Raw genomic sequence first — 27,756 nt, forward strand, 5'->3', positions numbered from 1 at the left:
CAAGTTGTTTCTTCAGACCAAAGACATAAAAAAATCCCACAATGGAACTGGACCCCGCGGCCTCTGGAAGGAGCCCATGGTTAATTTCCATGGAAAGCTGATCATGTGAGGGCGATGGCTCTGCATCTGCGTTGGGTATGGAAATGGCAGAGTATATGGTACAGTGGCATGCAAGTTTGGGGACGGAATCACTGGGGTCAGGAGGGTGCAGTGTCTACTGAAGGGGTTTATGAACAAGGGCGTCGAGGGGGTGCCAAGCGATGAAAAAACTGAGAGAAGGCACTAGCTAGCAGTATCAAACACAAGCTTTGATCAGCAAAAAAAGGTTAGATTCTGCCCTTCCTGTTTTCTGGAGCACACATTCTGGAGCTAGTAGGATATAAGCGGTTTACCTTTATATTAAATGCCTCTCCATTAAGTATCCATCAGATATTTATTAGACTCAAAGATCAAGACCGCAATGATTTCTAGCTAATTCACATAACATAAGGATATGTAGGTATCCAAATTACAACTATTTGAAAAGAGTGCAGGGATCATCACTCCCAAGTTGGAAGAACTTTTTTCTCCTCCTGCTCCTTTGGTGATTGCCAGTGGTTTCCCTCTAGTCATGCTTTGCAATGTGAAGTGTGATATTCAGAGAAGAATTCCATCTAAATGCAATATTAATTGATTGCTCCTCGGCTTCAGTGTGGTGGGGGGTTGAATGTGAAGAAAGGTTAATAATGCTGGCAGTGGTCCAAAAGCTCTTGAAATGATGTGCCAAGAGAATGGAAAGAATTACCGACATTGCACTGTATAGAAAACATGACATTAGGCATCATTACAAGTTTAGCGGGCGGTAAACAGCGATGCTGGTAAACTTACCAGCACCGTTGTTCCCGGACCGGCAAACTACGAGTCTGCTGGCGAGTGCCGTTTCGCCCACCAGGTCTGACCATGTCGGGCGGAACGGCACCCGCCAGCAGACTTTGATGGAAGCACCGGCACTGTTGGGCACAGTGCCAGTGCTTGTGTCCTCCCCATTCCCATTGAGTCCTATGGGACTAGAATGGGAATGTAGAGTATCAATTTCCACAGCCTGACTTACCGGACCGCCCGGACTGTAATGCCCTGGTTATTCTGGCAAGTCAGGTGGCAATAATTCATCACGAGTCCGGCGGTGTAATGAGGCCCATTGTATTGCATTACTGATGCAGTTTCAAGTATTTTGATCAATCCAATGTAACAGTAGCATTGGTGGCGCTTGTGTTGTCCAGATTGCTGTTTACATTTGGATTTTCATTGGTTCTGTGTTTCTTTAAGCATCCAATTCAAGGCACTGTGGGCCTCAGTACATGTTGTACGGTATTTTGGTGGTAAATCTGCCGAAACACTGCAAAACGGAATTATCGTTACCGCCACTTGGTCCCACAAATTTACCGCAGGATTCCAAGTGGTGTAAGTCCCTAATTTGTGTAGTTCATAGGACTCCATGGGTATTTCGGCAGAATTACAAATTATGGTAAAGTGGAGGATATACTCCAGCATTTTGCTGGAGGAAAATCATCTATCTTACCACCAAAGTTGTAGTACAGCGGTGCGGTAATGCAGCGGTAATGCAGTGCACTGCATTGCCACCGCTGTTTCCTGCAACGCCATACTTGTAATGAGGCCCACTTGTATTGCCTAAATAGCTTTTCATGAACAAGGGCCTACATTTTTCCAGGATAACATTGTATTGCCTAATTATCCCACCAGTTCAGAACTGCTAACCAGTTGCTAGCTTCCAGGCCCACATGCAAAATGGCGCCATCAGACAGCAGGACCTTTGATATTTTACTGGGCGGATATGAAATGCCTCGCCTCTAACCCTGAAAAGGGAGCAATTCAAATGTTTTAAGCAACAAATGGAAACGTATCTCTTTTCTGCCTACTTAAGTGTATTCACTAAACCATTCTAGGGACATTTCATTCAGTTGCTTCACTTGTGAACTCCTTACTGAAAGACGTCACTTGCAGGGGCAATTGTGCTCTATAGTAACCAACACATACCACAATGTAACCCCAGAGTTAGTACTTGCAACAAATGCTGTTACTAGGGCTGCAGATTGCTAGGTAACAAGAAACATATGATAATCCTAGACAGCAACAAAGGCCCTGAGGGGAAAGAAGCAAAAACAAAGAGGTGATGGCTGGAAGATTTAGAATGAATCTTAACCTCTGGCATGGCTCTGGGCAACCCTCCAGACCATCGTTCTTCACCTGCCAAGCCATTACAGAAGGGGAAAGACATATGCAAATCAGGCTTGATCCCACCTCAAAAGGGCGGTCCAGCCCGAACTGCTAGGTCAGATCGGTTCTGCATGAGACCACAAGCATCCCCAAACATGTTTTGGTCTTGTTGGGCCTCATCAGTGAGGAGTAGCTTGGGTCTCTAGGCCCAGAAGGCACGAGACCCACGTCTGGGCATACCCGTTCCACTTTGCTTGTGTTTCTGTGCAGAGGGGACCTGGCGTAGCATTTTGGGCTGGGCTACTATCATTGGTGGCAGTACCTGGCTGATTTGAATATGGCTGGACCCCTTTGCCAATGGCTCAGACGGCCAAAAAACGGTGGTGTGGAAGGTTGCCCAGAGCAATGCCAGCGGTACAGATTCATTCAAGACCTTCCAACCATCGCTTTTGTGGTTACTAAGGGGAAAGAAAGCATGTCAAAACTATTGGACACTTTATTAGCCTAATTGCGATTGAGTGTCACATGGTTAGAATACTGTATAACTGTTCTAGAAAAGCTGCTAAATTAAGAGTACATTTTGCTTGCTTAACTTCCTCATGTCGATGGCATTGTAGTGTCTAACCCTGCACAGTGTAGGTTAGAACACCCTGCAAAGGAATGCCTCCCTGAAATATCTGTCACCATGTGTGAGCCTACTGGAAGAATGTTCTAGGCTTCTGAAGGATAGAGCATGGGCAGGATGACCCTCAACCACTCCCACTGCAAATGAGCAGATGGACTATGTTTAGTCGTGACTGACAACTCCTGAACTCACAAGGTAAAGAAACCTTATTTGAGTAGAGGTCTGGGAGGTTATGTTAATTTGTTTTGGTGGTTTTACCCTTCAGCAGCCTAAAGCTGTCATGTCCTCAGAGGTGATGTCCTGCTTTTTCCAAAACATCCGAGGTCCATTAACTGCCTGCAGGTGTTTGTTTGTTTATTTATTTCTAATGCGCACCAAACCCAAGAGTAACAGGGCGCAGCAGTACGATGATGCGAAGCTTACAAGATTACAAAATATTTACTCTATTTTTCTTCCATTTCCCATAGGAGAATGGGCGATGAGCACCAATTAGCCAGTAGCATGTTGGCCACCACAACATGTCCTCTGATACTTTGCATGGATGTTTAAATGTGGAATAGCCTTGAAAATATATATTGTGTAGATTCTGTATGATTTGTTCAAGCAGTGTATGGTTTCAAGATTTGCACTAAGAGATGACGTATTGTGTGGTTTAAGGGGTCATGCATTGAAGCTATAGTGTCATTGACCTGCTAGAAGTCAAAGGAATGTAAGGGCTGAAAACATCAAACTGAGGCCGACTCTGATATTTCAGCGAGTTACTCACAAAACAGAGATGGTGGGTCTGCTACATACAATGGGAATGTGTGTAAACTACTGCATACAAACACTGTCACCGTACATTTGGGGACAATGGATTATTATCAATCAGATGAGCACATTACAAGAATTGAATGATGATCTTATGCAATGTACCCTAGATATACATAGTATATCCCTAGAGATACATAGTCTGTAAATATCACTGTCAAAAAACGATGGCGTCCCTGGAGTGGAAGGGCTGATTTTAGGGGAAGACACTACAGGTGCAAAAATGGAATTAGATTTTACATTGCATATTGCACTTTATCATAATTATAGTCATTTTGGCAGGGATTGTTATTTACAAATATCCAGGTTATGTATTGGCACCAACATTATACAAATTGATTTATGTTCAGGTTTGAGAATCCATATATTTCGAAAAATCCAGAAGGGAATCTATGTATGTTTTTGGGCACCATCACATCAGCGAGAGGTGCCTCTGGAGTTTTTTGACAAGGCTTCTTTAAATATCTTACTCATCAACATGGTTGGATTGACTTTACTATCAAAATTGCTAGCTTGAGCATTTACGGTTTTGATGTGGAAATATAACTATTGAATAATGAGTTTTAAACACATTTATTTTTAAAACCTGCATATAGAAACACATTGGGCCTCATTATGAGGTCGGCGGTAACCCGCCGGCGCTACCCGCGGGTTGCCACCGACCTCGAAACACTGAATCCTCCACCTGACTTCCTGGTGCCACTGGGACATTACAAGTACTGGCAGAGCGGGAAGTCAGTCGGGGGATTCGGTAAGTCCCCATTCCCGTAGAGTCCCATAGGACTTCTCCGGAATGGGGACTTGAAGCACCGTCACCGTTGCTAACAGTGCCGGTACTTCAGTGAAAAATCTGCCTGCAGGGGCCATTATGCCCGGCAGGTCTGCCCATGCCGGGTGCATCGGCTCCGGCAGGCAGACACATAGTGTGGTGGTCCGGAAACAAGGTTGCCGGTGAGCTTACCGGCAACCTTTTTTTCCGGACTGCCACACTCGGCATCAGGCCCATTGTTTCATTTATTAAACTTTCATTCAGGAAATATGATTAAAATCCTACCATACTGTCCACTCTCAAGAGATAAATACTTTCCAATGATGGTACTCTTTCACCCAAGGACAGCATGTTAGACATTTCCATAGGCTATATTGTTGAGCTTCTGGAAGGTACTGGAAAATGCATTCATATTAAAAGGCGAGTACTTTTTTTACAACCTGCTACAGACGAATTTCACCTTAAGCTAATTTTCACTACAATGCAATACAAAAAAAGTTATCAATTTAAGAGAATTTTATAAAGAAGTTGCAGTGTTTGTTCCATCAACATGAAACTATCAACATATTTCTGAATAGAGCAACCTCTGTGTGTAGTTTGAGTGAAAAGAGGTACAGGACATGATCTTTGAAGCAGAATGCAGTGATATTTGAAAACACCAGAAAAACCTGGGGGTCGTAAGGTAGCAGTGCGCTAGTGGATACCACTAATTAATATAAGTGTGTGGATCAGCTGCGATGGAAACCTTTTTCTGGCGCCCCCTAGAAAGCACCAGGAAACGTAATACAGAAACAATGAGATAAAAGGTATATCCAATGCGCAGTTCCAGAAAATACGCAATCACATCAGAATATGGAACCAAAGGTCATCTGCCTGAATGCAGGGTTTATTGGTCATAAACAGCTGACACGTATTTCGACCAATCTGGTCGTTATCAAGGCTGTACATGATGTCACTGTTGCAACACTTGTGAATGTACAATCTTTTTTTAACCAATGGCACCAACCTTTGTTTTTGCATGTATTGCTATGTTGATATTCGTTGTTTTCAAAAGTACAGCCTTGATAACGACGAGATTGGTCGAAACGCGTTTCGGCTGTTTATGACCAATAAACCCTGCATACAGGCAGATGACCTTTGGTTCCATATTCTGATGTGATTGCGTATTTTCTGGAACTGCGCATTGGATATACCTTTTATCTCATTGTTTCTATATTTGAAAACACTCTTTGTTTGACAACACATGCTATCTTTGTTTGTTTGTTTGTTTTTATTACTTATATTGCGCACCAGACCCGGGGTAACCGGGCGCATTTTATAAGACAACTTAAAGCTTAGTTACAGGAGCACATGGCAAAAAATATAGAAACAGAAACAAGAAATATACAATAATATACAACAGAAATGTACAAAAATATATAATGGCCGAAAATGAGGATGCATGTATTTACAGTCCTGATCAGAAATTACTGGGGATTAAATGAGTCCAGGCAATGGGTGAACTATTGTTTGTCTGCATTTTTGATCCACGTTATGAGGTTATGTCGGAAAGTGAGGTAGGGTTGGTCAGTCTTCAAGGTGGAGGGTAGGGAGTTCGGGAGTTCCAGAGTTGAGCTGCTTTCACCTGAAAGCTGCAGCCACCGACTCTAGTCAATTTGACTCTAGGTATGGAAATGTTGTTGGAGTTGGCGGCTCTGGTGAGTCTTGTAGGTTTTATTCTCGTGAATCTCGTAGTGAGGTAATGTGGTGCGGCGTCATTGAGGCATTTGTAGACCAACGAGGCAACTTTTAGTTGGATTTTCTCCTGAGTAGAGAGCCAGTTATTGGCTCGTCCAAATTCGGAAATGTGGGCTCTCCTGGGAATACCTAGCGCTGCTCTGAGCGCATTGTTCTGCAAGATTTGAATTCTTTTGACAACTTCCTTATTAGCCCCGATATAGAGTGAATTGCAGTAGTCCAGCTTTGATAACACGAGCGCTTTCGCAAGTGTGATGCAGCTGTTGTTCGATAGGAAGGGTTTGCCTGCTCTTATCAATTTACAGGTGTAGGCAGTTGCAGAAGCCATCGCATTGACCTGCTTATTGAAAGAGAGGGTGGAGTCGAGGTAGAAACCCAGAGTTTTAACCTCGTGGACTGTTGTAATTTGGTTGTTGTCAATATTAAAGGAGGAGTAGTTAGGGCCCAGTTTTGTGAGGGTAGAGGGTGTGCCTAGGATCATGATTTCGGTTTTGTCATCATTCAGGCATAGTCCGTGAGTGGACATCCATGCCTGGATGATGAGATACACTATGTTCTCCAAGGCCAAATCCTTGTCGTAATCACCGGTAAGAGGTAGGAGAATCTGAGTATCATCTGCATAATTAGTGTAGGTGATACCAAGATGGTCCAGATCATCGAAAAGGGGCTTAGTGAAGATGTTGTAGAGTGTGGGAGAAACACAAGATCCCTGGGGCACACCACATGTGATGGGGATGGAGTCTGCTGCCGCAGTGGTGGAGAAGACTCTCATAGTCCTATTATTGAGGAAGGATTGGATCCAATTTGTGGCTTCTTCTGAGAAGTGCGCAGCCATATCCAAGTGCTTACAAAGGACCTTATGGTCAACAAGGTTGAATGCAGCTGATAAGTCCAGGAGAGGAGTAGGGCTGGTTTGCCTTGATCCCTTAGCTCATCAATTTGCGCCTTCAGGTCCAAGAGGGCAGTTTCAGTCCCGTGCTGGGGACGGAAGCGAGACTGCCGTACTCCTAGTAAATTGTTGGTTTCCAGGTGTTTCTGTATTTGAGAGTACGCCACTTTGTCTATAATTTTTAAGAGGAATGGCACAGTGGTGATTGGGCGGTAGTTGTAGGTATGGCTGGGTCTAGCGTCTGTTTTTTAAGCAATGGGAGTACCCAAGATTCTTTTAGGTTACTGGGTATGGACCCTGTTGCGAATGAGGCGTTAATGAGTTTTGAAATAAAGGGAGCCAGGTCTCTAGCTGTGTCCTTTATCAGTTGGGCTGGACGTTGATCCCCTTGGCAGTTAGATGGTTTGAGTGACAGTATGATTTTTTCAGTCTCAATAATAGATACTTTAGAGAACTTGAAGCGAATATTGTTGATATTATTTTTGGGAGGGGTGATAGTTGTTTTGGGTTTAATATCCAGAATGAGCGAGGATTTTTTCATGGCGATTTTAGATTGGAGAGTTGTCACTTTGTTAGCTAGGGCTTGCTGGATGTTGGTGCACCATGTTTTATCTTTGACACAGTTGTCTGGCACTGGGATGGGAGATTCTATTTCCTTTAGGATAATGAAGAGTTGCTTAATGCTAGAGTTGGCTTGGGCTATTCTAGTGTTGTAGGTTTCCCGTTTAGCCGACAGTATTTCCTTTTTGTAGAGGGTGGAAATGTCTCTCAGAGTGCTCTTATTTTCTTCAGATGGTTGTAGTTTCCATGCGACCTCACGTTGTCTTTTTGTGGTACGAAGAGTTTTTAGGTGGGGGGTGTACCATGAGTTGAGGTGGGCTTTAGGTTTGCTTCGTCTCACTTTAAGAGGAGCAATTCGTCCAGAGCAGATGACATAATTTTGTTGTACTCATTCACTAGAGTTTCAGGGTCCAGGTTATCTGGTAATTAATTAAGTGTAGGGAGGATAAGCAGGAGTAGGTTATCTGGGGTGATGTTTTTCTTGTTCCTGGTCGGGATGGCTGGTGCTGGCTGGGCTAAGGTAGGAGTAGGTCGGTCCGTTTCTAGAAGAAATGTTATAAGGTGGTGGTCTGTCCAAATTAGTGGGGAGATCGATAGGACGGAGGCATTGCAATTGTGGTCTGCCACCCAGTCAAGTATTCTGCCTTGTTATGGGTTGGGTGAAGTACTTTTTGTGAGAAGCCTAGTTCAGAGAGTAAATTAGCCACTCTGCTTGCCTGTGGGTCATTTTGATCGTTGAAGCCCAAGTTGAGATCCCCTAGTAGGATGACTTGTGATGATTGTTTTAGATTATGTGATAAAATGGTGGAGATGTCCTCCTCGAAGGTTCTAATAGGGCCTGGAGGTCTATAAATAAGGTGGATAGTGAGGGTTTGGGAGTTGTTAATAGCAAATTTAGCTGTTAGGCTTTCGCAAGATTTAGAGGGAGCTAGCCTTGTGGATAGGTTGGTTTTAGCAATAAGGGCTATGCCTCCACCACGGGCTTCGCTTCTGTCTGCCCTTAGTATGGTGTAGCCGTTGGGGATTGCTAACATAATAGCTGGTCCTGCGGCGGCACGTAACCAAGATTCCGTGATGGCCAGGAAGTCAAGGTTTTCAGTCTTGATAAGATCAGCAATCTCAATGGCATGAGCAATCATGGACCTAGCGTTGATTAGTGCACCTTTTAGGTGGGGGAGAGTGGATGGAGATGTGCATATCTTTACTTGGGTCGAGGTAGAGGTATGCATACGTGCATTCTGTGTCTTCAAGTTTAGGCTGAGTGGTTTTTCTGTGCTCCTATTATGTGTAGGTTTGCTACGGTTAGATGCGGTCAGCGTTCTGGCGCGTGGTTCATATAGTTTGGCAAGTCTGGCTCGGAGTCTAGCGTTTCTAGATGTGGTATTACATGGTTTAGATTCAAAGGTCCAGCATTGTTGAGGTTCTTCAATTTGGTCATTACGACTCAACAGTGGTTGGGTTTGAGTCTGCGTCATGGCTGGGGAGTGGGCTAAGCGTTGAAAGGTAGTGTGTTCAGTGGTGGGAGCGAGTCTAATTCTGTAGACTGTGAGTGTTGTTAATGTGAGAAGGGCAAGTGTGGCTTGTAAGGTTTGCATCTTGTGGGCGTCACCGTGGAAGGGTAGGCAAATAGTAGGCGGCCCCTAGGTTTGAGATAGTGGCAACTGACTAATAATGCGTTGGGCGGTACATATGACTCAAAAAGCAGTGGGCATTAGGCAGCATATGACTCAAAAAGCAGTAGGCAGCATGAAGTGTCTCAAAGCAATGGGGGTATTGGCAACACAAAGAGGTGATGGATGGAAGGTTTAAAATGAATCTTACCCTCTGGCGTTGCTCTGGGCAACCTTCCAGATCATCATCCTTCTCCTGCCTGCCAAGCCATTACAGAATGGGGAAAGACCATATGCAACTCAGGCTTGGTCCCACCTCCAAAAGGGGAGTCCAGCCCGAACTGCTGGGTCACAACCCCTCTGCACGAGATCAGAAGCAACCCCAATCTCTACATCCCTGTGTAGCAAATGGGGCAAAGAAGCTGAGAAGTGTGGACCTGCTTGTCCAAACATGGAGTGAATGCGAGAGTTGGTGACCAGTGGGATCCCGGTGGGCATCATTTTAAAGAGAAAAATAATTTTGTGACACATAAGTGATTTCTCATCTTTGAACTTATTCATTCATTTTCATTCGGTACTGACATGGAAAAGGAATAACTTGAGCTTTAATCTCTGCAGGTGGTAATTATGGATATGTTATCACTATGCGGTAGCTTCATGTAGCAGATTCGGCTTCCCTGTACCTAGTTTTGAGGTATTTTGTGGCCATTAAATTATTTTAAAAATGTTTTATGCTGATTTGGCGTGAGGCATAATTGTCAATAGGAAGTTCTATTAACTTCTTTGATTACAGATTAGAATGAGATGTATAGTGGGCAATATATCATTTGTGTTGTCTTAAATGAACGACTACAACTATGGTGACTTGAAGAATGTAGATGAATGTGGTTCCTGTTTTGAAGACATTCTAGTCCCTTTTTTGGACGTGGTACTGCAGCATATGGCTCAGATAATCATTAGCATGCAAATTCAGATCGGTTACCTTTAATCAGTAATGATACTGTAGTCAACGAGTGTGCTGAGCCTAATGAATTCGGATTTATTTCAGCTGGGAAAAATTTGATGGAGAATATGATCTTTTTAAATGTGTTGAGCAGGAATATGATATGATAGGTTAATTATAACGCGCTTAATACCCAGAGGTTTGTAAGTACGGACCCGGGAATCGAACCTGTGTTGCTCTGTGTCCCTCCAAGGCGAGGACGTTGCCCCTGAGCTATCCTCCCGAGATATCTTAATATAATTAATGTGAAAAGAATTTTCTTAAAACAAATTCAGTAATACGTAAGGGAGATATTTTGATGGATTTTTATTTCATTTCTCTAATGCAATAAATAGATACATAAAAACTATTTTGAAACTTTGGTTCCTGGGCGTGTACCGGCATTTGGGCAACTGACATGACTCCAAAGACACATGAGGCACTTTCGCTTCGAGGTGCCCCAAGATGAGCGTTTGGGAGCATGAGTCACTGCTTAACCCTGCAAAATGCGATGGGGAATGCAAGAGTCCATGCACACCACTCAAAGCAAATCAGAACCGGAAGAAGTTACTAGCCAGGAAAGATATTCCAGAACCCGTTAAAGGTAAGTGACAGTCAATGATAGCCGAGCCAAGATACCATAGGGTCAAAAGGTCAATACAATTATAGCTCTAGTGTCCAAGAAATCTATCGAAACAGAAATAGTTCCCAGTAATATGAAACTATCATTAGATTTCCGATTTGTGGAAAGTGCTAATTGAGAGCGGGATTGGCCTTTGTCTGGCAAAGGTTGGGTCTGCTGAGCAAATAGGCCTTCACATGTATGGCCTTGTTGTGGGCCTGGCGGATTTCTGAAAAGAAATACTGCATGGGACAGTTACTATTACAGCATGTGGTATTTCTCGAAGCCCTCTTAATTCTGAAAAATCGTCCGAGTTGGCAGTAACGGATAAAGGTTTCCAGAAATATGGCACGTGGTATTTCTGATAATCAACATGCATTATTTTATGGGATTGTGTACAGTCACAGTGCATACTGCTGGTGTAGAAACAAGTAAATGCACAAAGGGTCAAGTCTGCCCCTCTGCTGTGCATGGTCTGGCATCAGGGGGGCTTCCTTTCCCGCTGCATTTGGACTGATGTGGCATGCTTTCTTGCAACTAAGTGAAGCCTTTGCACATCACTCACTACAGGAAAACAGCAGGTTTAAACACTTCTGGGGAGTTGTTACAATGTGTGCATCCACCTGCTAGGCAGGGGTGACCATTGGAGGTGTTTTATGAGGTATTTTAAAACATAATCATGCACTATTTTCCGCATTTACGAAGAATAATTTGTTGAGCGGTGAAAACAGGTGGTATTTGGACATACTGCTTGTTTTACTATGACGACCAAACTCGGAATAATGCCCTAAGTCTTTCTATGAAACAAAGGCCTCCAAAGCAGGAGATTGCCAAAGGTGAGGTCCCCTTTGCCATGCACGAATTGGCCTTGTGTGTACTCTCGCTTTGCTGCTTGTTTGCATTTGTTGGTGGGTGCAGAATGTCTGAGGAATGCTCCCTGGTGCAGGAGTGACAGTCGGAGATGCAAACTCCCCACCACTTTACACACGCTGCCACCAGCACATATTCCCTCCCCCTTTGCTTAGATCATTGCCATCGCATTCTCCTAGCCCAAGTATTGCTTTGCTCTTCATGAGGCTTTTGCCTTGCTGTGAGAGTGTAACACACCAGCCACACTTCTCATTCCTGGGCCAAATCCTTCTGCCCTTCACATGTCCTTAACTCTCCTTTACGGTCGTTGGTTCCTGCCACCATGGGTGGACTGGCCTATGGGGAACTCTGGAGATTTCCCGGTAGGCCTCTGCACCCTGGGCCTCTAATATGTGGTATTTCCAAATGTTCTCATAGAAAAAGGGTTGAGTTTACTGAAAATGTGTAATATGGGGCCACTTTGGAAATTATTTCCAGGGCCTCTTTTGGCTCCCAGTAATTATCTCCAGGGCCTTTTTTGGTAGCCAGTCCACGCATGCCTGCCACAGTTAGCCCTCAGTAGACCTGCAGTGCTTTTTTTCCCTTTAATCACTGTGAGATATGGCTTTTGGCAAGCTTGTCTTCCTGTAAGCCTGGATCGTACCACTATCTGTGGTACAGCCTCTAACAGGCGTGTAGCTAGTCTCGGGAGGATAGCTCTGTGGCAACACGCTCGCCTTGGAAGCAAGACGATGCAGAGCAACACAGGTTTGATCCCCGGGTCCGCGCTTAGAAACCTCTGGGTATTAAGTGCGTTATAAATAACTAATTACAATTATAGTAGCTCTCTCTCCTTCTACCTCTTTTTCCACTTCTCCTCTACCTAGTTTCCTGTCTCAAGTGGAGCCCATGATGAACAAAGGCTTAAAGGGACCAATCAAGAGATAGAGCAATCACAAGCTCCGCAATAAGCATATAGAGGATTGGATTCATCTGATTATCTACCAGTTCTCCCCATTGGGCCCCTTTTAGCCTTGTTGCTTTGTCCATCATGGGATTGTCCCTGCTCTAGCCCCCAAGGTTTAACCCTGTGTGTCTTTCCGTGTCCCAGCTGTGCGTGTTGCCTTTCATGATTGTTAGTGATAATCCCCTAGTCTGCCATTTTAAAGTCAGGCAGAAGTGCCAAATTGTCAGCACAGCTCTATGGCATGATGGCGCGTACATGCTGCATCTTTCCCTTGAGCTCATCCGCTGCACTCTGTCGGGAACAAGTTGTATGCACCAGGGTGAGGCGCTCACAAAGAGTGACAAATCGCTGCACAACACCTTGCTGCTGTGTTGGCTTTAACATTCAAACCTGTGTGCAGATATTTGAATGGAATTAGACTTTTTGTAGGTGTGCCTCTCCTAATAGTGTTTTGTGGGGATTTTGGGACTTGGAAAGGGTGGACTCTGCATCGGCATGGTATCCCAAGGAAAACCCTGTCCTCCTTCTTTCCTGCCCCTGCCCCAGTCTTGTAGGTCCTGGAGGTCTGGCCAGGATTCCTCTTCTTGTGAGTCAAGAGTGTCAGGGTATGATGCAGACAATCTGAGGCAGTCTTCTATACCCACTCCGGGGGAGTCCCACATACCCGCTCCGGTTAGCTCAACACTGATCTTGTGGGCATCCCCGGTCTTCAGAATTCCTCTTGCAGGTGTCTGAACCAATGTGACTTTGTCACAATGAAGTATCATTTTTTTCGGGATGCCCTCACTACTTTTTCCATTACCGCATGCAGACATTTTGTTGGTAAATACTATTGCCACAATGCCATATGTAAAGGCATATTTTAGCAGAGACACTGCACGCAGTAACAGTAAAAAGCACAAATAGATATTTTTCTCGCAAATCTACCAAAACTCCTTATGAGGTCCTCTGTGGTTTACAGCTAAGCATGTATTTCTGAGTGTGTGATTTATGAGAGCAGAGGTGCGTTATCATATTGCATTCCTTTAGTTTCATGTGAATGGGACCTGAAGTGACATTTGGGAGATGACATGGTGGCGTTAAGGCACTATTTGCATCAGTGGAAATGAAATACGTATTATGTATTGTCATAGATCGGTGAGTTGGTGGCATGGTAGGGGAAAGTTATAAAGTGCGAAGTAGGGCCGGAGCCTTAAGTTGTAGCAAGGAATGCTTGATAGGCTTTGCAGTTGTAACATTTTGGGCATACTAGTCTGCTCCATTCCCTGTCTGGTCGTGGATGGGCACAGAATGGGCCTATGGTCTCTGACCCAGTAAGAGGCTGTCTTTCACCCCCTGGGCGTGTGGATGGAATGACGTATGTCGGCTATTGCCGCAGAGTGTTCCCTGCAACAGAGACAGCCTGACTGCTCAACTGAAGAATTAGAGGACAAAAACACTCCATCAGCTGTGTACGATGTTTAACAATATACATTATACAAGGTAATACATTTGTAATGACATATTTAAAGTGTAAAGGTTTCTGAAAGTAAGCTATTTTACATAGCCAATAGCTTTTAATTCAATGCCTTAAACCCTCATTTGCCACCTGTGAAAGGGGACCCTACGCAATTATTGAGTAACATGACCTTCAAAAGTATATTGTCCGAAAATAGTTAAACTAGCTGTTCCTGGCGTAACATACGCCGTTCTAGCGGTCAATATCGGTCAGTAATTCTTAGGGTCACTTCTGTCCACCTTTTTAAATATCGGAATTACCACTGATTGCTTCCAGGAAGTGGGTGTAGGTCCCTATGACTAATGGTCATTGGAAAGGCTAAATGTATCAGCTTGGAATGAGAGGTATGCACGGTAACAGAACAGTAGCTTAAGTTCCATCGTCCACATAAACCTCTATTATGTGATTTTGTAGCTGCGTAATTGCCAACCTTGTTCCATTGAAGAGTCCATGTGATGGCATAAGATTGCGTAGTGGCATAATTAATACAAATGAACTCCAACAAAACAAAAATCTTGGTCCTAGAAAAAGGTGGCGGTAAGAAAAGGTAGTCCTATAAGTGGCGTCTGGAAGATCTACAGCTGGAGAAAGTGGACTCATTTAAATACTTGGGGATGAAAATCAGTAAAAGCTCAGTGGAATCCCCTAACTTCTTTAGCCTTATGAAATAAAGTGAAACTGCTGGCTAATCAAGGTTTTTTGCTAAAACAGAGATTCTGCGGCTACTCTATGCTCCCTTCTCTTGGAGTTTTACAGGGGAAAAGCTGTGCCGATTCTATCCTACGGCGCTGACGCACTTGTTAAGTTCCTTAGGAGACACTGGGCTGGTCTGGAAGGGATGTTCTGGAAGCGGGTATTGGGGCTCCCAAAATCAGTCCCAATGCAAATATTCGGAAAGGAGTTGGGCCTAATTTCCTTAAAATCAACAATCAAATGGAAGTCTGTGAAGTTCTTTGGCAAATGTATGAAAGAAGATGGGTCCCCTATCTTTACACTGATTAAAACAGAATTAACCAGAGATTGTGGTGGTCTGGCATTCAGATGGGCAGCGGCTTGCCAAACTGCATTAGATCACCGGAATAACACAGTTATGGATCTGCAGCTGACCCCGACAAAATTTATAAGGAATATGTGGGATTTAGATTGGATTGCGACCTCTGAAGAAGCAAACCAATACAAAATGTACAGGAACCTGGCAAATGAAGTTAGAGCATGGGTAACTGTCTCGGAATATATAAGGACATTTCCAGACCCTTTTTATAGGACTCAATTTAAACTTGTTGAGAATAAAGGAGGTGCTATCTCTGAGAAACAAGATGGGGCCAAGGAACACTACCTGTAGATTTTGTAATATGATGGATTCACAGGATAACTTGAGACACATCCTTACACTTTACACTGCCCTAACTGCTCTCGGAACAAAACTGTTGTTCCAATTTTTGGCTGACGTCCCATCACTTTCTGTGGCAGAATGGTGGTCTCCCCTACTGAGGGGAGAGAAGACTTCCTGGGTGATCACCTCAGTTAAATTTGTAAGTGAGTGTCTAAAGGAAGAGGCGGTGTGAGCTGTCTGATGCAGTCAATCTGAGAATACAATGGATAGCAGTGCTAAGCAGGGGTTTGTGTGTCTTGTGTATTGTATTGTATTTTTTATCTTTCTGCCTATGTTACCTTTCTACTCTGGTGGTTTTTGCTAAAGGCTTTCATGAACTTTAATGCAATAAAACTTTTTTTTACAAATTAGTAGCATAATTACAGCTTGCTTTCAGTTTTAGCTCATGAGGAGGCATTCAACCTACAGCATTTGGCTCTTTAGAGACTGAAACATTGAGCCGGCAATTAACTTTTCACTGACACTGGAACCACTGTTCCATGTGTGAAGAGAAGTGGGGGTGGAAACAAGTAACTTGTAATTATTCCAAATGGTTGTGATAGTGAAAGGTGAAGGTGACTGCGTAGAACCATGCTCATTCTGTTTCTTGAAATGATAGCTGTTGTTGAAGTGGGTGCCACATTTGGCAGCAGAGGGCAACCTAACACTGATAAATTGCATCAGTGCAGTGCAGAAACATACCTAAGCATTATATATATATATAGATTGCTGGCTTCTAATGTAATATTTCTTTATTGCTGCCCCTGTGTGGGATTTTCTGCTCAACAATGACTCAATTAAAACCTAATTTTTCCCCTGTTGTTTTCCTTTAGAAAAGCTTGCTGGGGTGCACTACATTTAAAGTAGGGGACCTGGTGAAGTCAAAGGAGCAGCAGCTGACCCTGAGCCTGAGGTAGGACCTCCAGCAAATTGTACTTGATCCCCTGGGTATCTGTGACTTCTTCCTCTTTGCACAAAGGAATCAATGTTATGTGTCATCTGGGAATTAACTGTTTCAGGATCTTTGATGCAAAGTCTAAAGGTTAAACATCCAGGGAGAGCGAAGTGGGAAAGGTTGATGTGTGGTTTCTTTAGTGCTAAGGGCGTGTATGTTCGTCCTGAATGCCCATGAGGAATTATTATTTTTTTTTTTTTTTTTTTTTTTTTTTTATTTTCATTTAGTTTATACAAACTTTAGAAAATCTTTTTATATCAAAACTTATATATCTACAATATGCAATGTCCAATTACTCCCTCAGCTCTTTCCGGGGCTCGAGTTTTCCCTTAAGATTTCTCTATTTCTCATGCTTCATTTTCATTTCTCAATGTCTCATTTATCAAGCATTTGAACGGCGCCGCAGTCTCTTGAAGCGTCCATACTCCGAGGTTCTTTTGTATACAAATTATGTCTGGGTTTGATCCTCCATTTTCCCCCACATAATTTCTATTTGTTTCAAGAACAGTGCGAGTGCCACCGCCAGTTTTTTGTTGTTACTGCAGTGTAGCCTTCCCCACCATTCTTCATCACTATACGTGGAGACTAATTTTCTTTCTGTTGCCAGGTATTTTGTTCTTAATTCCTTAAGTTCTCTACAATAAAGTATCAAATGTTTTAGTGATTCTGACTCTATTCGGCAGAAACGGCATGTTGTCTCTTCATTTGGCCATTTCCTGTTGTAGATTTGGGCTTCTTTAGTTTCATATAAATTCAGTCTGAATCGCAGGTATGCCCTCCTTAGATCTTTGCATGGAAATAGTTCAAGGTATTGTGTTGGCTGCATTCTCCCTTTTGCTTCTCCGGGATGGTTCTTCATGTTTTTATGGGAATTTCTTTTTTCTGTTGTTTTGATCCAGTCAAGATCCATTAGTTTTTTTTTCACTCCATTTGGGTTGTTGACAAGCTGTTTCTCGTCTACTTCTATCTCTTTCAGAATCCTCTTACAGTTTGTTCTCCATTGCTGGAGGATCGGGTGGGCCTGTAAACTATTCCGTTCTGCCAAGATTTCGAATTGGGGGACACAATTTTCAATTGTTTTCCTGTACAGATTTAGCATGTTCCATGTGATCTTCGCATCTAGCGTTGTTACACCAACTTCATAGATTACACAAGCGGTCGGGTAACTTTGGGGTATTTGCAGAATCTTTTTCCAAAATTGCCCCTCACATCTTGCCCAGATCTCACTGGAGCATCCGAACATACATTCTGCACCGAAGGTTAGTGCTGGAATTACCTTACTTTTATAGAAGTTGATCACTGGCTTGTATGAGAATTTTCCGTATTTGTTATGGATTACCCGGGCTTGTGCTGTCAGCTGTTTACATTTACTCAGGGTCTTAACTACCATAGGTTCATCTCGCAGACTTGAGTTGATGTACACCCCTAGGTATCTGCTGCATTTTACTTTTTTAAGTTTCTCGTTTCCGAGTGACCATTGGAATTGGCGTTTCCTTGTTGAGGGACCCTTTAGATTTTCTAGGGTCAGGATCTCGGATTTTTCTGCATTTACCTCCAAGCCCATTTTTATTGTATATTCTTTAAATGCTGTTAATTTCCGTTGCAGCCCTATAGGTGTAAGGTCTAAAATTACCATGTCGTCTGCGTAGAGGAGCCAACTCAGTTTGTTACCATTTATCGTGGGGGGCGTGCTTCGAACTTCCTCAAACACCCTCCCTACTTCTGATATATAAAAGTTGAATAGAGTAGCGCCCAGTGGACAGCCCTGTTTTATCCCTCTGGCCGTTGGTATTGATTTTGAGTGATTTCCCTGGTCATCCAATCGAATTTTTACAGATGTTTGCGAATATAATTCTTTTATGGCCAGGATTAGGCTCAATGGGCAGCCTCGATCTTTCAGATTTTGCCATAGCGTTTCTCTGTCTACCCCGTCAAAAGCATGAGCCAGATCAATCAGAGCTAAATACACTTTCTGGCCAGATCTTATTGCTTCCATTTTTACTAAGTTCAATATTAGCAGATTTAAGTTACATCCCACGCCCTTTACAAAGCCAGCTTGTCGGACATCAATTGACTTACTTTCTTTTAACCATGTATTCAGTTTCTGTAAGAGCATAGTTGCAAAGATCTTCCCCAGTACGTCTAACAGGGCAATTGGCCTGTAGTTTGTTGGTTTCAGGCGACATCCTTTCTTGAATATCGGCACAATGATGCCTTCTTTCCATGATGCAGGGATTCTGACCTCTTTTGTGATGTTTTGGAAAAGTCTTTCGCAGAACGCGGCCCATTCGTCGATGTTTTGTTTCAACATCAAATTTGATAAGCCATCAGGTCCTGCTGCTCTTGAATCGCTACATTTTTTAATGCAGGTTGCTATATCTATGCATTTGAAGCTTAGATCCCATGGTTGTATTTCCGGAAAAACCGGTGTTTCTTTTTTAAGTTGTTTCTCGAACAGGGATGTGTAGTGCTTCTCCCATTCACTTTCTGTCACCATGTTCTTCATTATTGCTTTCTGGGGATTTTCTACTTCATTTAGCAGAGACCAGAATCCTCTGGAATTTCGCTGCCTCAATGACTTCAGCATAGCTTCCGCGTCATTTTGCTCTAGTTTGGCCCTATGCAACCTCACCCATGACCTATAGTTGTTTTTTAACAGACTTGTCTTTTGCTTATATTTCGTGTCATTTGTTTGCTTTAGCTTTCTACAGTTTTTCCTTAGGGTTCTTTTTTTTTCTGCTAATTCTTTATCGTGTACATGCTTTTTGTACTGTAGTTTCTTCAGACCTTTAACTTTCACCCTGTAGATTTCCATAAATTCACTGTACTCTATTGGTGAGGTCTTCAAATAGCATGAATCAGGCTTTATGGCCTCTGCAAGTGATTCTATTTCCGTGGCCGTCATTCTCAGCCTTGTTCTTCCGGGTTCCACTTCATATTGTTGGTGCTTCTGTGAGGTTTTCTTGTAAGTGGGTTGACTCCACATCAGTGAGACAAGGTTGTGGTCACTCTGTGTCGATTTTATCACTTTCATAGAGGTCATTTCTGCAGCGATGTTTTCTGTCACGAAAAAATAATCTATGATTGACCTCTGATCACCTCTCTCCCATGTCTCTACTGCCGGTATATCGCCCATTGTGTTTCCATTCATCATTATCATAGCGCGATCGTCCATCTCTTCGAGCCACATTTGTTCCTTCCTCCTTTCCTTTACTGATCGTTCTTTTTTCGATTTCGGTTTGGTGGCGGTTTCTATTAATTTCAAATTCAAGTCTCCACATATCACTATCTTTGCATCCCTCTCTTTTGATTTCAAGTGATCAATGGCATCCAACAGGTCGTCCATTAAGTTCTCTTGCTTAGCTTCTTGATTATTCCAGTATATGTTGTAAATATGTATCCTTATGATTTTTTGTGTGTCCTCAAAATCATTAGCCTCAACCTTTGCATATTGTATATAGTTTGACAGATTCATGGACTCCTTTATCACAAACCCGCTCTTGTGTTTCACCAAGATTAGTTGACCCGACATGGGTCTTCCCTTTTTTTTTATTATGGCCGGATTCATTGCCACCTCAAAACCTTCTATGCACGGGCAACTGGCTAGCCATGTCTCTTGAAGACATACGATATCGCAGTTCCTCAGCAGTTCGTTGGAACTGTTGGCAAGATGTGCGAATCCTCTGGTATTCCAAGTTGCCCATGTTATGATGTTTTTGTCCCTTTGGCATTAGCTTCGTGGTTGGTTATTTATGACTTTAGCTATCCATGCCCATTCGGCTGTATCTATTTCTGGTTTAGGGTTCTTTCCATTCTGAGCTTGCTGGGTTGGGTCTTCCGTGGCGGGTATATTCGGCACTGTTATTTCGATTTTTAGGCCTTTTGGGTCAACTATCAAATCCCTCAATTTTCTCCAATCATCACTGACTTCAGTGCCTTTTTCCGCACTCCCCTGCCTTTCGTGCTGCTCGGCATGCTGCTGTTGATTTTCCTTCTGTGAGCACTGATTTGGGGCTAGTAAATTATCTACCTCATAGATTTGGTATCCTGCTTCCATTATTTGCCTTTCACACATCATAATCATAACTGTGGTCTTCCTTGAATCAATGTGTAACAAGGTACTTACACGCCCATATTCTTTTATCATTTCGACTCTGCTTAATTCGATACTTCGGATTACTCGTAATGCCGGTATTGTTTGAAACAATTGTAGTATTGTATTCCTATTCGGCGAAGTATCATTCTTATTTTGTACAATCTTTTCAATCAGGACCCTGAACTTTAGTTGGCCCTCCTTTGAGTTATACTTCTCCTGCTTATTTCGGGTTCTCGAGTCTTCTTTGGTTCTCTCATTTCTTTCGCTCTTTTCATTCATTATTTTAGTGGGTTTTGGCATTCTGTCTGTTGAAGGTTCCACTTCTGGGTAAATTAAGCCCGCTTTTACTTCTGAGGTAGTCTGCATCCTCTGTTTCTCTAGGGCTAGTTTGTTTTTCAATAGACTAATTTTTAATTTTTCTTCCATGGTGTAAAATGGTTTTTTTACCCAGGTATCGTCCTCACTTGTTTCGACCATCACACCCTCCATCTTTTCCGGTGGGCAAATCAGGCGTATCACTCTCCTGTTTATCGGTTCATCGTTTATACGCTCTGACACCCTCTCTCTCGTAGAATCCTTATGTCTCGCCCCATCCTTCTTTTTGTTGGGCACCTCTATCAAACTTCCCGACTCATCGTCTGTGTCGTCATGAGTGCTGTATACCGACATATTCATCAAATCTTCATCTTCCTCAACTAGATTGAGTTCTATTAAGGCATTACCGTTATGGCTAGGCATTTCTTGCTCCTTATTTTGCTTTTGTCCAGTATTTGGATCACTCACCGCGAGTTTTTTGGCCTCCTCTTTGGTCAACTCTGTTTTATTTATTGTCACGTTTAGGGCCTTGATATTTCTAAAAAAGTTTGCTGTGTTTTTGGCATTCTTATTCTTTGGGGCCGACACGTTTTTTGTTTTCCTTTTACATTTCCCTTGTTTGTTATTACCATTTATTACCCCGTTTCCACTATTCTTTGGGTTGGTTGCTGGATGTTTTTCGAATATCTCATACCAGTCTTTATCAGGGCTCTTATTTCTAAGTGTTGTTTGTGTTGGTCTCACGCCTCTCATCCTATTGTCTTCGCGTTCATTGTTGCTATGTTCGGTGGTTAGTGGCACCACTGGCTCTCGTGTTCGTAAATCCTCTGTTTTATCGTCCAATCTGGCCCTCACATTACTAATATTTTCGGAGGTTGAGGAGTCAACTATTACCTCCAGCTCGCATATTCGTATGTCCTCACTGTTTTTAGCCTCGCCAGAGACTCCGCCAGATGGCCCCCTTTTCTCCATCTCTTTGGTTCCGGATCCTGTAGTCTTTGGATCTTGCACGTTGTCTTTGTGTTGGTGGTCATGTTCTTTCCCCACTTGGTCTGCGTTAATCACGTCATGTTTCTTTGGGGTTGATTTTTTGTTTGTTCCAACCTCATTTCTATCCTCTACTCTTATTTGCTTTAATGGGAGGGGCTCATTCGTTGGAACTAACTGGATTTGGGACTCTTGTTCTTCCGGTGTCGCTTCACACTGATCCGGGCACTGATCGGGTCTTTTGGTTTGAATATGCCTTTTCTCCAGCTCTTTATTCAAGGATAGTAGCGCGTGTTTGGCTACCTCTGCAAATAACCGTTTATCCTCGGCATTATTTTTCAGGGCGTCTTTCAGTGTGTTTGTCGCGTGTTCATATCCACGAGATGACATTTGGTTTTGTAGAGTCATTTCCAAAATATCCCCTTCCATTTTAATAATTTTCGTATTTAGCAGCGCGATCAGTGTGTTCTGGTCTTTGCATGTTTCATTTAGTTGCTCATAGAGCTTTATTAACGGCGTTGTTGCTATTGTCGTTGCAGACATCATAATTGGTCGTAATTCATTCACCACTTTTTCGATCATGACTTTCGATGTTAAGGTCCTAGTCCTTATTTTCCTTTGCGGTATTTTGGTCATGTTATGTTCAACCTGTTCGACTTCCTCTTTTTCTGTTTCAGTCTCGGTGTTTCTTGTAGGTATTGTAGATGACCACGACGCGGACCTTCTGATGTTCCTTGATATATTTACAGAAACATTTGTATCGTGATTTCCTATGTCTCTTTTTCCATTTTTATGTTTTTGTGATTGGTGGAGGTCCGAGTCTGAGCTATGTGTGTGGAAGTAATGCCTTGAATGTACTTCAGTCCTTCGTTTCTCTGTCTGTCTCAGATACAAATTAGAGTCCTCCATTCCTCCGGAATCCTTACCGCACTCTTCGGGAGCCGTTCGGTTTGAGATGTTTCCTTGCTGTTGAATATTTTGTTGGCGGCTCGCACTAGGGGCCGCCATTTTGGCATTTAATCGGGTTAAATCTCTGATCAACTGATCTGCAATAGCTATGGAGCTTCGTCGAGGTCGTTGGTGGAGGTCTTCCTCCTTATTGGCCATGAAGGAAATTTCCTCTGCTGGCTTCCATATATCTTCTTCGAGTGAATTTCTTATTTTGATGGAATCACACGGTCTCCGACTTATCATGCCTTCCTCGTCCTCCGAAATAGCATCACTCATTTCATCTGGTAACCATCGCTCTTGTTCTTGTTGACTGTTCATCATTATGAGTTGCCCTGGCTTTTCTCTTGTCTCCAAATTTTTGACCAATTTACTTTTATCAGGTGGTAGTTCCTTTGTGGTGCTTTCTTTAGAGGTTTCCCGTCGCTTTTGGAGCCTCATTGATGCCAAATTAGGAGGTCCGGTCCCATTTAACACTGAGATGCTTTTTACTTTCTCCATATCTTTTCTTATTATCTCCTCGACATTCTTCCATGCTAGTATTTTCAGCGAGCAGATTTCACTGTGCGGATTCGCTCGATCAGGATTTAAATTTGGCATACTTATCTCTTTGATTGGGGGGTCATTGGAGTGCGTAACAACGCTACTTTTGTTGGAGGCCCTCTCTATAAGAGCACTTGCGTTGGCTTGATCAGGGGAACAGAGGTTATCTCTTGTGTTACATTGTGCCTCCAAGACCTCATTCAGGGTCTGATGCTCCAGCTGCTCATCTCTTTCTATGATTGGGCATATCACATGCTCTCCCCCTTTGTCCGCTTCTCTTTCTAGGACCTGCGTGTCCCTTTGCGCGTCCAATTGCTCCAGTCTATCGCGGGGGCTGCGGTATGGGGTGCACGGGGTAGCCTCTATGCGATCCATCGCATGCTGTGCTGTTTTTGATGCTGAGTCTAGTGATCCTTCTGTGGGCATGGTGTTTGTATTATTAACACCATTAACTCTCTGATCAGAAGATTTGCGAGGTGGCAGACTTAGACCCTTAAGATCATCGCAAGGCTTTTCTGCGTTGTTAGCCAATACACTTATCGCTCTTCCGTGGGCTAGCAGCGTCTTTCTTCCGGCCATCGTGATTTCATCCCGCTCGGCTTTCCTTAGTTGCGCTCGGGTCTGCGGGATTCCGGGTCTTCCTGGCATCATCTCCAGCCCGCTCCTAGGGCTCCCAAGGGCCACAGTCGACACTTTCCTGCTGTGCTCCGCAGTGTCGGCCTTAGTAGTGCGGCTCCCAACGCACCAAACAGCCAAAAAACAGCAGGCGCCCTTTGCACCTGTCGGGCTTAGCGCCGCAAGGGCGGTGGGCTCGCTGTATTCAGCGCTCAGCTGGGTCACGTGCAAGGTCACGTGACGCTCCCGGCTCCGCCTCCTCCAGGAAGCGTGGTTCTGGCGAAAAAAGCCCTCCACTCGTTCTTGTTGTCCGCGGTTATCTGCTGCAGATCTCGTCCACTCTGATGCTGCCTGCAAACGAGTCACAGGAACCAACGTCTGCACACCGAGGCCCTTCCAGCCGGAGCGTTTCCGTCAGCTTTTCCTCTTCACGCAGACCAGGGAAAATTATTATAGGCTCTGCCCATTCACACACTTAAGTGGTTAAGCATGAGAGCTGGATTTCACTTGCTACCGGGAAATATAACACATTTTTCTCTTGAGATCACATGAGCGCAAGTCATTAGCTTCTGCCCACATGTCTTTTGGACTTCAATCGGGATTGAAGCATTATTTCCCCTTACACTTAATTTTGTATGCATGAAACATGTACTTTGTCCATCTCGGAGCATTGATTATTACAGTTCGAGACTCTGGTGTTACTTTTGCAAGCAGTAAGCACACCACTTTCTCTCCCTTCCACACTCAACTATCGCAAGGGTCACCCTTCTGACAATTACACTGGGCAGGTCTAGTGGTCAGGGTGCAGAGTGTGAAGGCTGGGGCTGTATGTAATATTTTGGATCTGTGTTTAGAAACAGTTATATGTATGTTTTCTGTTTTATTCTGATACATTTTTAGCAATGAATGTGTTTTCAAGGAATTTGAAAAATGTCTTGCATTGCCAATTGATAATGATGTTACATTATTAACTGTACTTTATTTGATCTTGTTTACTTGTTTCATTTTCTGTTTCTCCCCCAACCTCAAGCAGTTGTTCAGTGCCTGGCAGAGATAACTCTGTAAGAGTGCTCAACTGACAAAACAATAATGCAGCCCTGTGAGATAGCACTGGCCAGTGGGAGCCCGGCAGTATCTGCTTTGAATGGGCAGAGGCTGATGCTATTTGGGGGAGGGAGGAGGCCAGTACCCAGAAGGATACATAAGGGGCCTGATCACCAAACACAGCAAATGTGGGGGTTAGCAAGGGAGAGGGGTAAGGAGGAGGTGAAAAGGAAAGTCTTGAGGAGCTTCCAGAATTTGAGGAGATCCAGCTTAAGACAGAGAGAGAGGGGGAGTCCGTTACAGAGGAGGGAGTCGTGCTTGTTAAGAGATCTGCCACCAGCTCGCTGTTTGGAGAAGTGCTTGACATGCAGAGATTTGGTGCCAGAGGAGCGTAAAGATCAGGAGAGAGAGTATTTGGAGAGAGCCATTTGTAGATAGCATGGTCCCAGACCTCAGATAGCCTTATGGATGATGCAGAGGAATTTGAATTTGATCACCAGGAGCCAGTGGACATATTTTAGGGCTGGAGAGATGCAGTTCCTGGGATTGGGGCCAATGATAAGTCTCAAAACCCTGTTCTGGATAGGTTGCTGGCGAAGTAGAGAGGAAGAAGGTAGATTAAGAAAGAGGCTTTCGCAGTAGTCCTGCCTAGAGAGTAACAGAGCTCTAGAGACATTGAGCTTCTGGGGAAAATTAAGGAAAGGAAGGATTCCTTTGAGGAGGTAGAGTTGAAAGTGGGCCTTCTTGGCAAGGCCCTGGATGGGAGGAAGGAAGGAAAGAGAGGAGTCGAAGATGACTCCAATGTTTCTGGCTTCAGATGAAGGAGAAGGGGGATAGCCCATAGAGGGTGGCCAGAGTGAGGGGAAGAAAGAGGGAGCAAGAGTCCCAATGGGTAGGATCTCAGTTTCGCTGGCATTGAGGCACACCAGGACTTGATGGCAGATAGGCAATCAGGAATGATGGAGGAAGTAAGAAGAGGATCAGAGGGTAGTTTGAAGAAGAGTTGTGTGTCATCTGCATAACACTGGAAGTAAGGGGAGAAAGTGGAAATAAGGTGTGCAAGCTGAGCAAGATAGATATTAAAGAGCCACAGAGAAATGGTGGAGCCCTGGGGAATGCCACAGGTGGAGATAGAGGTGACAGAGGAGAACAAGCCCAGGAGAACCTGGGAGGGATGGTCATTGAGGAAGGTCGTCAGCCAGGCCAGTGCGCACTCCGCGATACTAAAAGTATTGTGGAGCCATTTTATGAGGATGGAGTGGTTGACTGTGTGAAATGCAGAGGAGAGACCAAGTAGACTGAGAAGGGCTGGAGAGTTAGAATCAAGAGATGCGAGCAGTTCTTCACAGGTGTTCAGGAGAGCAGTTTCCGTGCCTGTGGATGCTCGGCATCCAGATTGATGGTTGTGCAGGCAACCGACAAGCTCAGTGTGCTAGGTCAGTTGGGGGAAGACCAGCTTCTCCAGGAGTTTCCCAAGGAAGGGAATGATAGAGATGGGGTGGTAGTTAGCCAGAAACGATGGGTCGGCAAAGGTTTTTTTCAGGAGGGGCTGCATGAGTGAGTGCTTGAGGGAAGAGGGGAAATACCCAGTAGCAAAGGAATGATTGCAGAAATCAGCAAGTGCAGGGGCAAGAGAGCCGATATTGTCCTTAATAGTTGTGGAGGAACAGGGGGAGACTTGTTTGCAGGAAACCTTCATAGAGCGGACAACTCTAGTGACTTTAGATGATGTGATAGGAGAGAAGGAGGAGAGAACTGCAGTGGGGCAATTGGGAGGCCATAGGTGGTAGGGGAATGGGGGTAGGGGAGAGGGAGAGGGAAGAGAGAGTGCTCCGGATATCCTGAGTTTATGCAGTGAAGTGTGTGGCCAATGCATTGCAGAGGGCCTGAGAGGGAAGAGTTGAGGTGGAGACTGCGGAAGGGTTGGCTAGATCCTTGCAGATTTTAAAGAGTTCAGCCATGTTGCTGGATGCCCCAGAGATGTGAGCCTGGATATGGGCCCTTTTCTTGGAGCGAATGGAGAGTTGAAATTGCCTTTGCAGAAGGCGACATGCCAGTTTGTCAGAGGGTGAGCCTGATTACTGCCAATTCCATTCTGCAGCTATACATTTGCGTTTCAGGGCTGCAAGTTCAGAATCGTAGCAGGTGTGGCGCTTGGAGGCATGTTTCAGGTGGATCCTCATGACTGCGGCAAGATGGTAGGGAGTCTTAGCGATGGCAAGATGGAGGTTGCGGAGAGCAGTGTCAGGGGTAGAGTCTAAAATGAAGGGAAAGGGGGGATGAAGGTGGATGCAAAGGCAGTGGCTGACACATTTCATCTGACGGATGTCTATGAACGAGGTTGGCAGAGCTGGGCGAGGTGTGGTCGGATGGCAGAGAAGACCCAGGTGAGAGTAGAAGAGAGAGTGGTCTGACCAGGAGAGTGGGGTGATGAGTGGGACGGGGAGTGGGGCAGAGAGCAAAAGATCAGTGTGGATCAAGGCATCGAGAGTGGGTCCAGTCGAGTGGGTAGGTCCAGAGGGGAGAATGGAGAGGAAGAGTGAGGTGCAGAGGTCACGGAAGAGAGTGGATGCCGTGATTGAGGAGTCAAGGTGGATGTTGAAGTCACCCAGCAGGAGTTTGGAAGTAGACGTGAGGGGAGAGGAAGCAAAATCAGCCCATTCAGAGATTAACAGGGTGGTAGGGCCAGGTGGAGTGTAGATAGTGGAAATGGTCAGGGAAGAAGTCGGAGAGATGACCAACTTGCAT

The 27,756-nt window shown here is 44.2% G+C and overlaps 1 protein-coding gene across 4 annotated transcripts in view; it reads left to right on the forward strand.

Moving 5' to 3' along the window:
- The window catches only part of INPP4B (inositol polyphosphate-4-phosphatase type II B), a 3,177,224-nt gene that overhangs the window by 1,442,528 nt on the left and 1,706,940 nt on the right, over window positions 1–27,756 (forward strand). For all 4 annotated transcript variants that reach the window (XM_069631181.1, XM_069631178.1, XM_069631177.1 and 1 more), the window contains one exon: window positions 16,339–16,418. In XM_069631181.1, the coding sequence (XP_069487282.1) occupies window positions 16,339–16,418 (80 nt within the window). The remainder of the gene's footprint in view (window positions 1–16,338; window positions 16,419–27,756) is intronic.

The sequence above is a fragment of the Ambystoma mexicanum genome, chromosome 6q, assembly GCF_040938575.1.
Source record: "Ambystoma mexicanum isolate Mex_15411 chromosome 6q, UKY_AmexF1_1, whole genome shotgun sequence".
NCBI classification, from domain to species: Eukaryota; Metazoa; Chordata; class Amphibia; order Caudata; family Ambystomatidae; genus Ambystoma; species Ambystoma mexicanum.